Source organism: Solanum dulcamara, chromosome 11 (assembly GCF_947179165.1).
Source record: "Solanum dulcamara chromosome 11, daSolDulc1.2, whole genome shotgun sequence".
NCBI classification, from domain to species: domain Eukaryota; kingdom Viridiplantae; phylum Streptophyta; class Magnoliopsida; order Solanales; family Solanaceae; genus Solanum; species Solanum dulcamara.
The window spans coordinates 56,567,346-56,584,940 of record NC_077247.1 but is presented as its reverse complement, the minus strand read 5'-3'; the positions used below and the strand labels follow the sequence as shown (position 1 = coordinate 56,584,940).

The following is a 17,595-nucleotide window of genomic DNA, read 5'->3' as shown; positions in this document are numbered from 1 at the left end:
GATCATTCAATCCTTAAATCAGAGGTTTTTGGTACGCTGGGGAGTGGAAAGGATCTTGGTTGGGAGGGGTTTCATGAGCTTTACACAATACAAATCCAAATTAATCCAGCTACAAAATAAGACATGGACGTTTTTTGGGAAAAGAAAGGCTTGCACATAAATAGTTTATAAGTACCATTTCTAGTGCCTGGTAAATTCAGTCAAAAAAAGAAAAAGAAAAGTAATTGCTTATAAAGATGAAAGTCCTAAATCATGTGGCCTCAAATGGATTACTCAACCATAACCTCAGAGAAAATGACATTAAGCCTCCTGTTTGACCATAGATTATAAAGTTGAAATTTGTAATGCAAAGAAGCCAGATGAAAAACATATGCGAAGATTCAAAATAATATGTTGAAATTGAATTATGACAAGATGTTTGTCAAAGACATTATAAATTGAAAATTTGAGTTTTTGAAGTTATGGTTTTTAAAATTTGAAGATGTGGTTAGACATGCATTTACTTGAATTTTTTAAAAAGATTTTGTGAGTAAAAATCTCAAAAATTAAGGAATCTCAGTAATTCAGTTGGTTGACTATATAAATTTTAATTTTAGTATTCGATTTTCTATCTTATAATCTCCTTTTCTATTTCTTTTTCCCCTGCCCTACCCCCAATTTTCATTTATTTGTTTTTCTCAAAATCTCAAAAATTCAATCTGAATAAAACTTATAAATATTTGAAAATCAGATTTTTTTTCTTCTCTGCCAGTATGCGTCTTTGATTTTCATTCCGTTGAAATGACAACTGAATGGAAGTAAAGGTGCACACAGATGGAGTGGGATCTTCCTTATTCATTCCACTCATAAAACATTCCAAAATATAATGACTAGGATTCAATTCATCATGATTCCATTATTTTTGTTCTTTTAGGTGACGGATAAGGTTGCGCGTGAATTAGAAAAGAGAACGATCGAAAAATAAACTATACTATTTGAATACTGCAACTTCCATTTTAAATCAATTTAGACTTTTTATCTACTTGATGAATGATGTTACAATTATTACACTATAATCTAAAATTTTAATTTTAAACAAAGTAATACTAAATAGATTTATTATTTAATGGTTAGATACCTACAAAAAGATGCATTTATACTCGATAAAATTACACCAATCCAAAAAACTTGATCTAAAAAGACTTAAATTAAGATAAAAATATATTTTATTTTATTTTATTTTCATTTAGTATATTGTATCAGCATTGGAGCGACAAGCCTCTGTATCGTATTCTTTGATAATAAGATAATAATATATAAGTATTAATTAATCAATAATTAAATATAATTAAAAAAATATTGTGCATTTATTTGTTTTTGTATATACACACCTCTTATCAAGATGAATTAAGATCTCCTGGCCATTAACAAAGTAAATAGATAAAAAAAAAAAATAGTGTTTTTTATTAATGATATGTAAAAATCAAAATCTCTTCTAAAATAATTAAACTTTAAAAAAAATTGTAAAGGGGTTAAAACCCATTTCCCCCTTCGTTGGTTACAAGATGCTGACATTGTTATATTTAAGAGAGGAATCTATCGCTTCCAGGAATGCCGTTTTCTCGTGATCACAACATATAACTACTTTGCACATCTCCACCAAAACTCAGCCTGAAGCCACAATTCGCAGTTTCACTCTCTCTCTCTAGCTTCGGAGTAGTACTATTCTTTTACATTTTTGCTTTTTTGAACATATAATCGATTCGAGATTGTTTCCAGTTTAGATGCTTCATGATGACTTCCACCGGAAACTGTTCGTTGATTTGTCGTCCTCAGTCGGAATCTTCCTGTGCGTCGATGAAGTTACGGATTTTGAAGCTACCGGCGTGTAATTGCAAAGCTAAGTCATTGGGCTTCAACATTACCGGTGTCGAGATGAAAACCACCTTCATAACTCCTGTAAGGAAAACAGAGACTTCTACAACGGTTCATATCATCGGAAAAATCCGAAGTTCTCATCAGCCAGGATACAATTCAAACGATGAAATGAGCGGAAACGATTTTCTTGGCTTTTCTGGTATTGATATTCTCCCTCCTTTTAAAATTTTACTTTATGTAATATTTTTCTCCGTTTTCTTGAGGCACATTACATCTGTAACTGCTAATCTATTATGGAATATGCGCGATGTTACTGTTTTGGATTCGAAACTACATTTAGTTAAGAAATTTAACAATGAATATTTAACTATGATCTGAACTCTGAATCCATTATCATGAAAAAGTAGTTGGTGCAATTAGCAATCATGCCCGTGGCCGGTGGCTTTAAATCTTGAATCTCTCTTTTTATGGAAGCACTGTGAAATTCTGATTCCTGGCTCATATTGCTATTTCCTCTTGTATCCTGTAGAAGTATCAGAAGTTGTTTACCTTTCGTTTTATCTTAGATTGTTTGGACATATCTTTTCTTGCTTATGTGCAAGAGACAAACGGGTACTCTTTACTTGTGGCTTATTATTTTTAGTGGAAGTATCTAATGTAATTTGAGCGTAAAAAAAGTTAAAGTTACTGATGAGCCGAATAATCTAATTAGGTAAAGGTATACCCCTGATTTCTACAAAAGGGAATTCAACAAACATTGTTTGGCACAAATGCTCTGTAGAGAAAAGTGACAGACAGGAGTTGCTTCAGCAAAGGGGTTGTGTTGTATGGATAACTGGTCTCAGTGGTTCAGGTTTGTTTCACATCCCATAAGCTCATACCAGCTATCAAATTTTCCACAACTCTCTGTCACTTTGTATTCTTGCAGATACTTTTTTCCATATGATGTACTGTCCTTTTCTGTATTTTCTTGGTTTTGTTTTGTTTTCTGTACATGCATATGATATTTCAGAAAACTGCACAAGTCTGAAATGCTTTAAACTTCCATTCTGTTACCAACAAAAACATTTCTAGTTTCTCCATAAGTTATTTTTCCAACATACTGTGGGTCTAAATGAAAATTCAAAATTTAAACCAAGAAATGTTGCAATCTAATATTTAATTGATTTTGAAGTACTAATTAGATAGTGTTTTTTCTATTTACTTGTTCTTTTTTCCCTTTCAGCCTTGGTCAATGGATTCATCTGAAACTAGCAGAATTCAAAGATGCTTTTGTAGATCATAAGATTAGGCTTACTCATAAAAACAAAGATTAGGCTGTCTTTAGTTGTATCACATTCAGGGATTTTGTAATGATCCCTTCATTTGCAGTAGCACGTTAATATTTGGTTATGATTTCTTAGTTATTAGATGGTTGATTGTGGAAGTCTGCTAACTGTATTGCTTCTTGAAGATCTTAGATCAGCACTCAGTAATAGTATACTCCTGCAGTCTTATGTTCTCTACTTCATGCTTAGCTGTTCTGACACTACAACATTAAGAAATGACAGGATCATATGAGTATAAGATTTTGGATATTTATCCTACCAGAATTTTGTTTAAGAATCCATTCATCAGTAGACAAGGGAATAATTATCTGAAATCCTGGAGTTGTAGCTAAAATAATGGAAAACAGTGTGTCAAACATGTCAGCATTCAAATGGTTCACGTGATTGCAATTTCAAACTGCCTAGTTGAATTCAAACATTAAAGTTATTATGAGTGTAGACATAAGGAAGCACATGGAATGATTGTGGCAAAACATCTTAATATGCGATGAGTTATTTTGTTCTCTTGAGATTGCTTAAATTCTTTATTTTTTCTATTTTATTAGTATGAACACATTATGCCCCCCCCCCCTCCCCAAAGAAAAAAAAAGGAGAAGGAGGAGGCATCAAGCAGTACAATTATCCTTATTGCTCGTATTGCCTGGTTTATGTCTTCAGTCTATAAGTTGGCACTTCCTGATTTACATTTTTAAATATTAAATATTTTTCAGGGAAGAGCACTGTGGCATGTGCTCTAGGTCGCGGTTTACATGCTAGAGGAAAACTCACTTACATCCTTGATGGTGATAATGTTCGCCATGGTCTAAATCGTGACCTTAGTTTTGCAGCTGAAGATCGGGCAGAAAATATAAGGCGGATCGGTTGGTTTCTACCTTCTCCACATTTCAAAGCCATCATATTGTTCCTTCTGGGATCTAACAATTGCAAATAATTATTTTACAGGGGAAGTGGCTAAGCTTTTTGTGGATGCTGGAGTTATTTGCATTGCCAGTTTGATATCTCCCTACAGAGAAGAGCGAGATGCCTGCCGTGCTTTACTACCTGAAGGGGATTTCATTGAGGTTTGTAGAAGGAATGGTACCCAATGGATTAGCTTCTCAAGTGACACCTTGCTTGTTTGACATATCTAAACAGCTGATTGAGTTGGCTAATTTTTAGGTTTTCATGGATGTTCCCCTACATGTATGTGAGACAAGGGACCCTAAGGGATTGTATAAGCTAGCTCGAGCAGGAAAGATAAAAGGTTCTATCTGTTAGCTTGGCATCTGTTGCTTTTGTGAACTAGGAAGTATCTTGTTGTATACTTTTATACACTCTTACACTAACGAATTAGATTAATTTTGAGAAAGAAAGTGAACTGGGTTTGCTTCTCTCTTAGCTGTTAAGTTACCTGTTACTTGAACTTTTGTGTCCCTGCTGCTGTAGGCAGGAGATCCCTCTCTCCTCTGCTGATTTCATTTTTGTAGCATTTGGTTGATCTTAGCTCTTGAAGGTGATTATAATATGGGATTTTGGCAATTTGCAGGTTTTACTGGTATTGATGATCCATATGAGCCACCGCTGAAATCAGAGGTAAGACAAGTCTCTCTTCTTGCTTAAACTAATTTGACATGCTATATTAATTTGAGGATTGAGTGGTGGCTCATATATTCAGTAATTGTCACTATTCAGATAATCAACATTTTCTAACTTTAGGGGCTTGTCCTAAAGTTATATCTGGTCTTTCAATCGTGCAGTTTATGCCATTGAGACTCAACTTTCTTTGGATGTGGGCTCAATTGCATCATGGCTTCTTCTCTAAAGTCTAATTATATCTGGTCTTTGTTGTGCAGATAGTGTTGCGTCAGAACCAAGGGCTGTGTGATTCTCCTAATGACTTGGCTGATGTAGTGATGTCATACTTGGACAAAAAGGGATACCTGAAAGCTTAACTGTAGTGATGTAGTGATGTCATACTTGGACAAAAAAGGATACCTGAAAGCTCAACTGCTCATGACCTATCTTCAAGCGAGATTTCGAGAGATCTTAAGGAAGCATAAATGTTGATTGAGTAGATTATACAAGGCTAGGATCTGATCGCAGAAACAAGCATTGCATTCATGAGCCAATCCAAAATACATACTTTGTCTTCTAAACTTGTCTCTAGAAACCCCAAACACACCTAAAGTTTGGGAGTATCCCCTTACCTCGAATCTTGTTCAAGTGAAGCTAATCCCGATGTTTAGTTTCTAAAAACAAGACCCAGAATTGAGGTTTGGTTTTCAAATCAAACATGGGCTCTTGCTATTTTATTGATATGGATTCTTCATCTAACCAGTTGACAGAGAACAAATAGACAAAAGAATAGCAGAATAATGAATAAACAAAAATCAGAACTTAATTTTGGATTTGCATACAGAAGTTGCATTCTGGAATTTGGTGAAAACTGAGATGTCACAGGTGCTAACTGTTCTGGCTTTGAGCTTCAAGACTTTCCATACAGTGACCTTCCCATGTAAAGCGGTTGATGAAGTAAAATTCAAGCAACCAGAAAATAGATCTCCTAAGAAATTAGGATTCTTAGAGAAACCATCTGAATCAATTAGCACAGTTGTGTTCACATCATGATCTGCTCTGGCTGGAATGGTGTCTGCTTCAATTGGTGCTTCTGCTGCTGGATCTCCGTGATAAGTCACATAAGCTCTGCTACTGTCATACTTGAAGCTACCATAATTCCTGTTATGGATGGTGAGGATTAGACCAATTGTTATGTTGAGGTGAAATGCTGGAAATGGCTCTAATCTTACTGACTCTAATGTGACAGACTTAGTTGTGACTTTTGGACTTTTTGGCTTAAGGATAGTGAAATACAGAGTAATGGCAACTACAAGAAGAATAATTAAGAGAATTGCTGCAATGCCACAGCCTATTTGGAGGGCTTTTTTTGTCCTTGAGTTGCAGCATCCCATGGTGCAGTTTCTGCTGAGAAGAATAAAGGGAGATTTAGTGGGTATTTACACCATGAGTGTTGATGATTACTCATTGAAGGATCAGCAGGTGGAGATTATTTCTAGGTGGCTTTGTATTAACCAATGATTAAGAGGCTCAATTCCTTATGTTCATGTTTTCTGAGATTCTTTTGGCTGTCTCTGATTTGTCCTTGTAATGGTGATGATAACAATAGAAGAAGAGTTATTTAGTTGAGATTGTACACTTAAAAGTTTCACGTGTTTTAAGCTTCTTGTTTGTATCTACAAGTAAATTGAGGGCTTGTCAGGTCTGCACAGCTAATTCTTTCCAAAAAAAACATGGAAGAATGAATTTTCATTTCTTTTACCCTGTTATATGGCCTTCTCATCAAAGCTTGACAAAGTGATTAATATTCTCATGGTACTTAATAAGGTCTGATATTCTGATGTAATAATAAGAACGCTAGACACATTATACAGACCAAAGAATCACTGGCTGGCATTCACTAATAACACAGGTGATCTTCAGTTGGAAATGAATGAAGAAATGCTGTGCCTTGACACCATTGTTTGCCAATGGCTGTACCAATAACCAGACCTTTTAACTTCAATACAGAAATGTCTAATCAATTTAATCAGAAAGAGCTTTTTTTTTTTTTTTGGCAACACAGAAACAGTGGCTATGCCTTTTTCTGGACCTGACAAAGACACCGGCTCAGGTAGCCTAACATAAAACACAGGCTGAGATGAACAATAGAAACTTTAAAGAGTAAGAGAAATGAAAGATGAGTGCTGAATAATGGAAGCATAGTCCATCTACAGGTGTCAACGTCGTTGAAGCCTTGACTGCATATCTCTGGCCATAGAAGGGAGCCATCTCTCCCCCCTAATTTTTTTTAATGCTGCAACTCTTTCTTCCTCTCTTTTAGAAGCTGCTTTAGCTGCTGCTTCTCTTGCTTCTAGTCTGGCCAATGATTTCTGGCAAGCATTTTTAGATGCAGCTAAAATATCCATCCCATCAACAGCAATGGACTTGATTTGGTTTTTGAACTGTGGCAACCATAATGGGACGAGTGAGAAGGTGAAATAACAAAACAGTGGAGTTGGACAGAGAGTACAAAATAAAAGATTTCACCTACGATGAATCAAAACGAAAAGTAGAAAAGACAAACCTCTTTTGAGTTCTCCTCAAACTCCTTCCCAGGACGAATTCTTGGTTTCTTTCTGGGTTCTTGGAGTTCATCTAGCAACAATGCAGGGAAATTAACGCTTAGTTTTAGACTTTAGTCTTACTACTGACATCTACACTGTGCATCATCTCAACAATATGCAGCTATAGTTGCTCTGATAGCAATGTGTTCAGGCGGAGAAGGAGGCAAAGTGATTAAAACCCACCCCATTCACCGAATTCTCCCTCCTGTAAGTTCATTGGGCAATGAATTCATTCCGCTGTGGATTTATCTAAGTACAGTTAGTTCACGACACTCATCCTTTCCCTGCCCCCTTAATCAAAATAAAATCGGAAAAAAGAGAAGTTCAAGTTCATGTCCGCTTATCTGTTCCCCCCACTATATGCCTAATATATTTGTGTGCTTACTCCATAAGCTTATGCAATTTTCATCATTCCTTTCAATCACATCCTTGACTTTCTCCATCTAAGTAGTGACCATCAGAACAAATTAATTCCAATCATATTAGTCTAGTAAGTAAAGTGAAACACACTAACAAACCCCCCACCCCCAAAATTTCTGTGGTTTGGTCACTTGACTCCTCAAAAATATTTTCTGATGGAAACCCCATCAACATTTAAGGGAGTCATTCAACAGATTATTCCTTTTGTTAGTTTCTGTTAAGTGTTAACATCTCTACTAAAGCGATGAAAGAGTAGGTGAAACAAAAATTCGACATCTAAACGATAGCCTGGAAATTTAGGATGAAGCAACGCCAGTCGCTGTTAGAATTTAGAAATTGGTCTGGCTCTTCCCGCCAGCATGGCTTAAGACATTTTCATTTATTAAGAATAAGTATGGGAACACTGTGGCATGACTTTTCCATTATGCATCTAATAACTTTTTATCCCATAAGTGCAAGCGAGTTAACACAGTATCAAGCTTAGCCTTCTATTCTATTAAACAAGGTTGGTCAATGTTCTTTTCTTTTTAATACATTCAAATTTGAAATTTAAGAATGTTAAGCAAACAACAAACAAATATGAGCAGACGTAACAATCATCAACTTACATGCTAGAGATTTTCTTTTCTTTTACCTGTGTGATCAAATACAATCCCTGGCGGAGCACGCCTGAACAATCGGATTCCAGCTCCATTCATTGAGGGTGTATCTTCCTGTGAAGCATGATCAATGTCTCCCACTATTTCTATCGTCTTGTCTAAAATGTCTTCCAAAGTCTTCAGGGCCTGTTAGTGTCCATTCATGAAGTTTATTCATCAAGCAATGACCGCAGTAGCAAAAACATGTTAGATCAAAATGTGGCTGAAGGTCCTTTAGGGAAAATTACTACTACAATCTTGCACGGTGCACCATGAAACACATATTTCAAAAAATTATCAGTTTCAATTGTTGGGGATTTCCGAGTGTTAGGATAACATCATTCGAGCACTGAGTTAACAAAAGTTGCAAGGTGTAATACTCAGGTAAGCAAATTGGGATGAGAAAATGGGAAAGTACCTTTATTTGATAATGTTTGAGCTTCCTGGGTTGGATAGTATCAATTTCATCTTCTTGGAATGGATGGGCGACAGATTCACCGTTAGTAGCAGTGGCTGATGAAAGAACTTTGCCGGTAGTTTTGCCAAATGTAGTTGTAGCAGCAACAGAATCTATGGCGGCTCTCCAATCAGCATCTCCATCCTCTTCACTGCTGCTGCTACTGCTACTCGTGCTTCTGCTCCGATCTCCACCCATCGTCGCTGATTACTGAGAAATTTTTCAGGGGTTTCCGGCAGCGTTAATGTTGGCCCAATCAGTGAGTTACGGCGAAGTAGTACTGGGCCTAAAGCCTGTGATTCATTGGGCTGAACTTTCTTATTATGATATAGTTGTTCTTTTTTCTTTCCTTTTGGGTAAAATTTGTGATTATTAAGTAAATTTCGTAAATAACTATAGTTTGGATTAGCTTGGATTTGAAAGTATAAGTATCGTTTATAGGTAGTTTGTCTAATTATAATTACTATTTTTCTTTAGTAATTTTTGTTCGATCAATCTAATTATATTAACATGTATAATTTCATTAAATACATTGTATCTATTTGCTTAATTTATTTGGATTAATATATAATTTTATTGGATATATTATATTTGCACGAAAGCTTATGTTCATCACATGGAGAATAAAATATACAAATAGACTTGTAATTTTGGAGATAATTATTTTACTTGTGAAATGTAAACGTTATTGGGACAAAAGGTTAAAAAAATGACAAAACTTTACAATTTTTTTTCTATAGAATTAAACATTTTCACCGTGAATGCACAATTCATATTTTGCAGTTTTCAATACATATTTGTTTTTAAAATTATATTTATTCCTAAAATATTAATAAATTTAAAAACTCATCATAGGAATATCTAGATGAGTATATTTAATTGTTAATTAATTTAAATGTATACTTTTGCTCATAATGCTTATGGATTTTGACAAATTTAACAAATTACTAATTTCGAAAGATTTAACTATTTACATGTTATGTTAAATTTATACTAATATTTTATATTTGAGAGTAATATAATTTTTATTAATTTAAGGTTGGATTTGTTAGGGAACTATAACAAGGATCAAAATAAAATTTTCTATTTCAAAATAACAAAAGTAAAAGAGTACGATAAACTAGATTAAATACGGATCGGGCCAGTTTCATGACGTGAATTACATATTCGGGTTCAAGTTAGGTCCAGATTTAGAAAAAAGGATACAGGCACCGGAGAAGAAGGTCCAAAGGGGCCACCGTCTTATGGAGCAGATATTTATCTGATGCTATAAAGCATACGGTATCGCCAAGAAGAAATTTCAAGAACACAGTCAACAAGATTTCTTTTTTCTTGGAAAAGATAAGTGTTTAAGATATCTTGTTTCTTGGAAAAGAAAAGTGTTCTTCTAAAACCCTAATTCAGAGAGATTATAGTGACAATTACGCCATGGGGAAGAAACAACACAGTAAAGATCGAATGTTCATAACCAAGACAGAATGGGCCACTGAATGGGGTGGCGCTAAATCGAAAGAACTCAAAACCCCTTTTAAACGGCTTCCCTTCTATTGCTGCGCGTAAGTTCCTTTCTCCGCTATATTGATTGCTTCCATTACTTTTTGCTCATTATCGTCTTTTTTAATTTTTTTTTGTTAAACTTGGTGTGTAATTATATGTATGCAGTCTTACATTTACACCGTTCGAGGATCCAGTATGTACAAAAGATGGCAATGTCTTCGAAATAATGTTAGTATTTCTTGCCTCAGTGTTTCTATTTCAAGCTGGATTTTCATGTGGACATGTAGTATCCATTGCTTTTCTTGTTCTTTCTTTTTGCAGGCATATAGTTCCATACATCAGGAAATATGGGAGGAATCCAGTGACTGGAGCCCCTATGAAGCAAGAGGACTTAATTCCTCTTACTTTCCACAAGAATTCTGAGGGTAATACCTTGTTTTGAATATATCCAATCTGTAATTACTTTTGGAATTTGACTGGAAGTCATATTGCACGTGAATTATTTACTTAAAAGAAAAAAAAGGTATACTTATTCATTGTATGTCTTTTTCTGACATTGAATGCGGGATGACCGTTGAGCACTTATGGCTAATCCGTTCACAGTAATCAGTTCAAATTTCCATTGCAGTTTAAAGATGGAAACTTGGGTCTTTAGGGATAGCTATACCTAGAAATCATACTAAAAGCCCGTTTGGATTGGCTTATAAGTTACTTATAAATTGTTTTAAGCTTTTTTAAGTGTTTTGCTGGCTAAGTTAAAGTCATTTTGTGCTTAATATAAGCCCCGATAAATAATTGGACTTGTTTGGATGGACTTATTTTAAACAACTTGTAAGTTAAAAACAACTTATAAGTCAAAAAATAAGTTGGGCTGCACTTATTTTTTTAAAAACTTATAAGCAGTTTTTAATTTATAAGTTACTTAAAATAAGTCCATCGAAACAGGCTCTAACTCTTGGGAGGGCAGTCATATTAGTAGTTGTCATTTTCCAGGAATGGGTTCAAAACTGCTGTCTTATTGTTTCAGGAGAGTATCATTGTCCTGTTCTGAACAAGGTTTTTACGGAGTTCACACATATAGTTGCTGTAAGAACTACAGGAAATGTTTTCTGTTATGAGGTATGGGATATTTGTCTCCTGATTTCTATTCATTTATGTCCTTCAAAGAAAAGAGCATCCTCTATTCCTTGCATGGAGAGTTTGATTGAGGCTTTCTTGCTTAGGCAGTTAAAGAACTGAATATTAAAACAAAGAACTGGAAGGAGCTTCTCACTGATGAAACATTCACTAGAGAAGATCTTATAACAATTCAAGTAAGCTTCTAAACTACTATCCTTCCCCTTAACTGTTGTATATGCTTGATGAAAATGTTGTTTATATTAATATATTTGAATATCTAACTGCAGAATCCTAATGCCCTGGACACGAAGGTGCTTCTTGATTTTGATCATGTTAAGAAAAGTTTAAAGGTTGACGATGAAGGTGAGTGATTCTTTTATTCATATAGGTTTTGCTGCAATTATGGCTCCACTTCTAATAAGTGCTTGGTACTTCATCAGAAATACAGAAAATGCAATCTGACCCAACATACAACATAAATATTACTGGGGACATCAAGCAAATGCTAAAGGAACTTGGAAGTGAGAAAGCGAAAGAGATCGCACTGCATGGTGGAGGTGGGAACAAGGCACAGAATGAAAGAGCTGCTGCTCTTGAGGCTATTTTAGCTGCAAGATCACGTATCAAAGATGACGCAAAAACAAACGAAAATGGTGAAGGAACAGCAAAGCCGACTTTCAGCATTGTGGATGCTGCATCTGCATCAGTTCATGGAAGAAGTGCTGCTGCTGCAAAGGCTGGTTCAACTGATAAAACAGCTGCGCGAATAGCTTTGCACATGGCGGGTGAAAGGACACCAGTAAATGCTAAGCTGGTTAGTTTTTAGAAAGCAATCATCTCGTTGCTTTTTCTTTGAATCAATTCACAAAGAGTAAATATTAAACCTGCATGCATAGTTTACACTTTTCATTTGGGAACCTTTATGTTCATGCTAGATTTCCAGTATGTTTGGCATGCTTTTCAGAACTGCCCCATATTACTTTCTGGTCTATTTCTAGAATTTTTTCCTATAACTAATGATACATGGTAATTTGGTCGCTTCACCTAGTAACAAAAATAGGACACAATGGAAGAAAAAGATCTATATAGGCAAATACCTGTTAATTGGAAGTATGTTTTTGCCACGTCGTGTGTTTAACGTAGATCCTAGTTTTTCTAGGAGTCCTTTGGTGCTGTATGAGATATATATGCCATCTGAAAATATTGAGAACTTCTAGTAATTATCATTATTATTACTGTATTGTATTATACAAGTCTAGATGAGTTTAAATGGAGAAGCATGGTTAGTAAGGATTCATGTAGCTGTCCCTAACTTGCTTGGAATGGACGCATTGTTGTCGATTTTGACCTTCCCATGGCTTGTCAATATGGTTTCTTCATCTGGATAATCCATTTTGCAACCGTGTCTCACAAGTGAAAACATAGTATTAATGTATCTTTATAAGAATTTTCTGCTGGTCTAATATTCCTTCTTCTCATGTTAATTAAGAAACATATAGTTTTTTTTTTGTTATGGGACACAACAAAATGGTGTTTACACCTAGCTAGCTATCAGTTGTGCCCCTTTTTAATCATTTAAAACAATTGACTTGGCTTGAATTTGGAATTCCATATTCCATTTGTTATACTCTTCGCATAGTTTTTATTAACATTTTCTTGCTGGTTGGTTAGTTTTAACTTCTATAATGTTGAAGGTTTTTGAGATGCTAGGTGCAGCAATTTTTACTTGTCAAAATAAAATAAAATAGAGATGCTAGGTTCAACAAGAAAATAACACATAGAACCATGATAAAAATCTGTTATTTTATTCAAAGTGATTTATAAAGTTACTCAACTCTTTCAGGTTAAGAGTCGTTTTACCACTGGTGCTGCTTCTCGATCCTTCACTTCCACCTCCTATGACCCAGTAACAAAGAATGAATATGAATATGTTAAAGTTGAGAAAAATCCCAAGAAGAAAGGTTATGTCCAGCTGCATACGACACATGGTGATTTGAACATCGAGCTTCATTGTGACATAACTCCAAGGGCATGTGAAAACTTCATTACTCTTTGTGAACAAGGATATTATAATGGAGTAGTTTTTCATAGAAACATCCGGTAATTTGATACCTTTTTACTTGAAAATAGTTGTAAAATCTTTGTTTATCATTAGGAAATATTGAATGTCAAGGAACTGATTTGTCCACTTGTGCAGGAATTTCATGATTCAAGGTGGTGACCCAACTGGCACAGGGAAAGGAGGCGAGTCTATCTGGGGTAAGCCCTTTAAGGATGAAGTGCACTCCAAGTTGCTGCATTCTGGAAGGGGTGTTGTTAGCATGGCTAACTCTGGTCCTCACACAAATGGCTCACAGTTCTTCATCCTGTACAAGTCTGCTACTCACTTAAATTTCAAACATACCGTCTTTGGTATGGTTGTTGGAGGCTTGCCAACACTTTCTACTATGGAGAGAGTCCCTGTCGATGATGATGACCGACCTCTGGTTAGTAGGAAGAGTAACTCTATAGTAACTCTCATTCTTCAACTTAGCATCTTGAGTCATGCCTTGGAAGCAATGGATATGCTTTGATCGAGAGGTTAACCACCTTAGGGAGAAATGCTACTATAAAAGACTAGTAGTTGTTATACCAGCACTATAGCCCGAGTAGCTACTCCATTTATGTATCTGAAAGCTTATGTGGTTAGTTTCCATGGTTGGAGCTAGTATTGTGTGATTACACATTGATATGCCGAAAACTGATATTTCTCTAGTATAAGTGATTGATCTGATATTTTCTACTATACTATAAGAGGGAGTTAAGCACACAGGAGGTCAACATGCTTGCTTGGAATTTGGGGGTAAATTAGATTGCTTATTTAAATGATTAGAAACAGTTTCCTAATCCAAACCGATCATGTCAAGAGTCTCTGTTGACCTGCTCAGCTTTTGGGTAATTTTATTTTTTCATTTAAATTACTAGAAACAGTTCCATAATCGAGACGAAACAAGTCAAGAATCTGTTTTAACCTGTTCAGCTTTGGGATAAGAATGAGATTTGAAGATCTTCTCACTATACTGCATGTGTGTGTATCTTCCGCCATCCTTGCAGTCTTCATGCTTATGCTTTTTTCATCTGTGGTTGTCAAAATGGTATGCTAGCATTTCTTTAATAAATGAATTGCTTGTCTAAAGAGAAAGGGGGAAAAGATCTTCCATCTGCAAAGTGCAACTTGATTTTCAGGTTTCAGCAGAAAGTGCAGTGATAGGATCATATCAGGATTTCATATATTTGTAAAAGAGCCGAAAAAAGTAGGATTGTAGTTGTGCTATTTGTGCCAATTGTGAGCTGTTGGGTTGTTTTATACCTTTGTATACAATGCCTTCTTTTCCCAAAGAAAACTTTATATGTTCTTCCAGATCTCATTTTGTTGTTCATTTGTCTGGGTATGTTCATTCAGTCTTCCTTTTATCTTCATTTCCTTCCCCTGGACAAAGCCCAGATTGAAAATCTTTCTGCTTTCTCTTTGAGCATTGAGTGTTTTCATTTCTTAATCAAGATATTTTTTAAACCCACTGTTGTTTGTTCTGATGCCTGAGTCCTTACTTCAACTCCTTTTGCTTTTGCTGTCTGTGCAGGAAGAAATCAAGATAATAAGTGTAGAAGTGTATGTCAACCCCTATGCAGAGCTTGATGAAGAAGAAGAGAAAATAAATGATGACAACAAAGCTGAAGATGAAGATAATGTTAGTATTATTCTTTTTCTTTTGCCTTTTAATGACGGCCATTTTGCTTGTTTGGTTGGATCTATTAATACTCCGTGTCCACCTCTTTTCTCTTCCTTCCTGTGTTCCAGGAGAAGGTTGGATCATGGTACAGCAACCCTGGAACTGGCACCTCAGAGATTCAAGCTGTTGGCAGTGGTATTGGGAAGTATTTGAAAGCAAGGGCTGCACAGGCCGATTCCAAAACTTCTTCTGATAGCAGTCTGCCACCTATTTCTGCAGTAAAGAAGAGAAAAACAGGCGCATCAACAGCAGAACTTAAAGATTTTTCAGCATGGTAGAGTTGTAATTATCTGTTAATACTGTGACATTGAATCGATTCAGCCGACAAGTGTAAGACGGAAACCAAATGGTTAGGATCTAAACTCTCATTGCGAGCCTTCTTTTTAAAGATTATCAGGGTGATTCAGTTTGATACTTAATAAAAGCACATGAAGAGATGCTGTGGATAGAGTTTTACTGTTGTTTAATTGACGAGAGGAACTGGTATCATCTGTAACATATTCAATTCCATAGTCTGAACTGTAGGTATGTTGTTAGATCATCAGTGTTTTAGTAAATCTGTTTGTACTATGAACATTTGATGATTCTAGGCTTAGAGTTTCTCCAAATGATCTTTAATTTGGTGGAGTTACTTTAGTCATTTAAGTATTGTCAAAGACTCATTTCTCGGTCAGGCGAGTAAGGGACCATATGGGAAAGAAAGGAGAAACAAAAAAAAAACAGAGAAAAGGAAGTGCAGAGATGGAAACAATTTATTACACTTGTTTTAGACATTTGGTGACTTTTTTTTGCTATGGTAGAACTATTATCAACATTTATATAGGTTTTTACTGCTTCCCCTTGTTCAGAAAGGTGATTTTTTGGCGTTTTATTTATGTGATACATATGATAGGTGAAATATTATTTTTGTTACAGTAAGTTACAATGGGATGATTTGTCATGAAATTAACGTATAATTTGATAATATCTAATCAGAGCATTGAGTTTAGTTGTCGCTGCAAAAGCCTAGCACTTAGAAGGTGATGTAGAGTGTCACGTTGTTTGTGGTTGGTTGAGAGACGTTTGAGCATTTTGTATTCACATTATTGCATGAGAATCTTGTGAATATATTACTGTACTAAATTCCTATCTAGGCGTTTCAGTATCTGCCTGGGGATACAAAGCATGGGTGAGTTGGTTGTTCCTTTCATTATGTAACAAAGCCATAGGCAATTGATAGTAGAAAGGAAAATAAGGTGTAGTAGTAGTAGTAGTACTATCTATCTCATATTCACAGCAACAGCAATAGCATAGAGAGGGGTCTTAATAATGATGGCCTCTTCTTTTAGGAATCTGCAGCTGACTACTGAGTGCTGATACATACAAAGCATTTCTTAATGGGAGTGTGGTGGGACTCCAACATAAATAAACCAAAAGCTGCTCCCCTTGTCCCTTGGGGCTCCTACTCACTCCATTCTCCTCTTTGACCACTTCATTATAAAAGGTAAGTCTCCACTTCAAGATTAATATCTATAACCCCTCCCTCCTTGAAAATATTTTAGTCAGAATAATTGAAGAAGAAAAGAAAAAACTCTGCAAAAGGCACATCATTTACTACCCACGTGCGTTTATTTTTACTTGTCGGGTTACAATTTATCATTCTCTCATTATTAAGTACTATTCACTTCTCAAATATTGAATTTTATTGTATTTAAAAAGTGATAATAAACTTATCATATTATTAATTATACTTTTTAAGAAATATGTCAAATTAAATATGAATAAGTAAAAATGGATGGAGGGAATACTAAATATAGAAAAATAGGAGAGTAACAAAAAGAAGTATGAAATTTGGCAATGTGTTCAAATAGATGGGAATGTATGTCTACGCTCACTCCTTTTTTCTATACATCCGGCCCTACTAGACCGTTTACACTTTCCAGGCTAGTTTGGTGAAGGTAAATTTGGAATTACATGGTAAGCGGTATTCATAATTTAATGTAAACTTCAAAGACTTGACAAGAATGTTTCGACTTGACGAGTCATCATTTTGATTACATGAAAACAAAATACTTTTGTCTGGTCAACCACTGGTGGGGTTATACTCACTCCATTACAAATTATTCCCCCTTCCACACTCTTAGCTTTCGTTTTGTACATGCTCTATGAAATTCTGTAGAAAGACTTATGCTTAGTATCTTAAATCAATTTAATTTTAAATCATGATTTTATATACATATTCAAATGGGCCTTAAGACTTCCTTTTTTTTTCTTTGACTTGGATCAATAGGGTAAACCAGAACTATATGAAAAAATATAAAACTTCACTAAGATAATAATTTAGGTATTGGACTCATGCGCAAGCGGAGT

At 35.2% G+C, this 17,595-nt stretch overlaps 4 protein-coding genes across 5 annotated transcripts; 2 read left to right on the top strand and 2 right to left on the bottom strand.

Annotated features, from left to right (window-relative positions):
- Window positions 1-1,510: 1,510 nt before the first annotated feature.
- On the top strand, window positions 1,511-6,435 carry LOC129873052 (adenylyl-sulfate kinase 3). 2 transcript variants are annotated; one of them, XM_055948048.1, is made up of 8 exons: window positions 1,511-1,668; window positions 1,759-2,056; window positions 2,570-2,710; window positions 3,896-4,045; window positions 4,128-4,246; window positions 4,344-4,428; window positions 4,711-4,757; window positions 5,018-6,435. In XM_055948048.1, the coding sequence occupies exons 2-8, from the start codon at window positions 1,771-1,773 to the stop codon at window positions 5,114-5,116; spliced, it is 927 nt and encodes a 308-aa protein (XP_055804023.1). In that variant the 5' UTR covers window positions 1,511-1,668; window positions 1,759-1,770; the 3' UTR covers window positions 5,117-6,435. The 2 variants fall into 2 exon arrangements, with proteins under 2 accessions (XP_055804023.1, XP_055804022.1); XM_055948047.1 differs by having other exon boundaries at window positions 1,511-2,056.
- On the bottom strand, window positions 5,555-6,133 carry LOC129872737 (uncharacterized). The gene has a single exon (XM_055947654.1). The coding sequence runs from the start codon at window positions 6,131-6,133 to the stop codon at window positions 5,555-5,557; it is 579 nt and encodes a 192-aa protein (XP_055803629.1).
- A 120-nt stretch (window positions 6,436-6,555) lies between the features above and the next one.
- On the bottom strand, window positions 6,556-9,166 carry LOC129873053 (uncharacterized). The gene is made up of 4 exons (XM_055948049.1): window positions 8,822-9,166; window positions 8,400-8,550; window positions 7,306-7,376; window positions 6,556-7,183 (listed from the first exon to the last, which is right to left on the bottom strand). Exons 1-4 carry the CDS (start codon window positions 9,056-9,058, stop codon window positions 6,959-6,961), a joined length of 684 nt encoding a protein of 227 aa, XP_055804024.1. The 5' UTR covers window positions 9,059-9,166; the 3' UTR covers window positions 6,556-6,958.
- Window positions 9,167-9,988: 822 nt separating this feature from the next.
- Window positions 9,989-16,068, top strand: LOC129873606 (peptidyl-prolyl cis-trans isomerase CYP65). The gene is made up of 11 exons (XM_055948731.1): window positions 9,989-10,416; window positions 10,523-10,585; window positions 10,679-10,782; window positions 11,385-11,476; window positions 11,581-11,670; window positions 11,764-11,839; window positions 11,917-12,290; window positions 13,320-13,576; window positions 13,674-13,962; window positions 15,097-15,204; window positions 15,315-16,068. The coding sequence occupies exons 1-11, from the start codon at window positions 10,289-10,291 to the stop codon at window positions 15,522-15,524; spliced, it is 1,791 nt and encodes a 596-aa protein (XP_055804706.1). The 5' UTR covers window positions 9,989-10,288; the 3' UTR covers window positions 15,525-16,068.
- The last annotated feature ends 1,527 nt before the right edge of the window (window positions 16,069-17,595 follow it).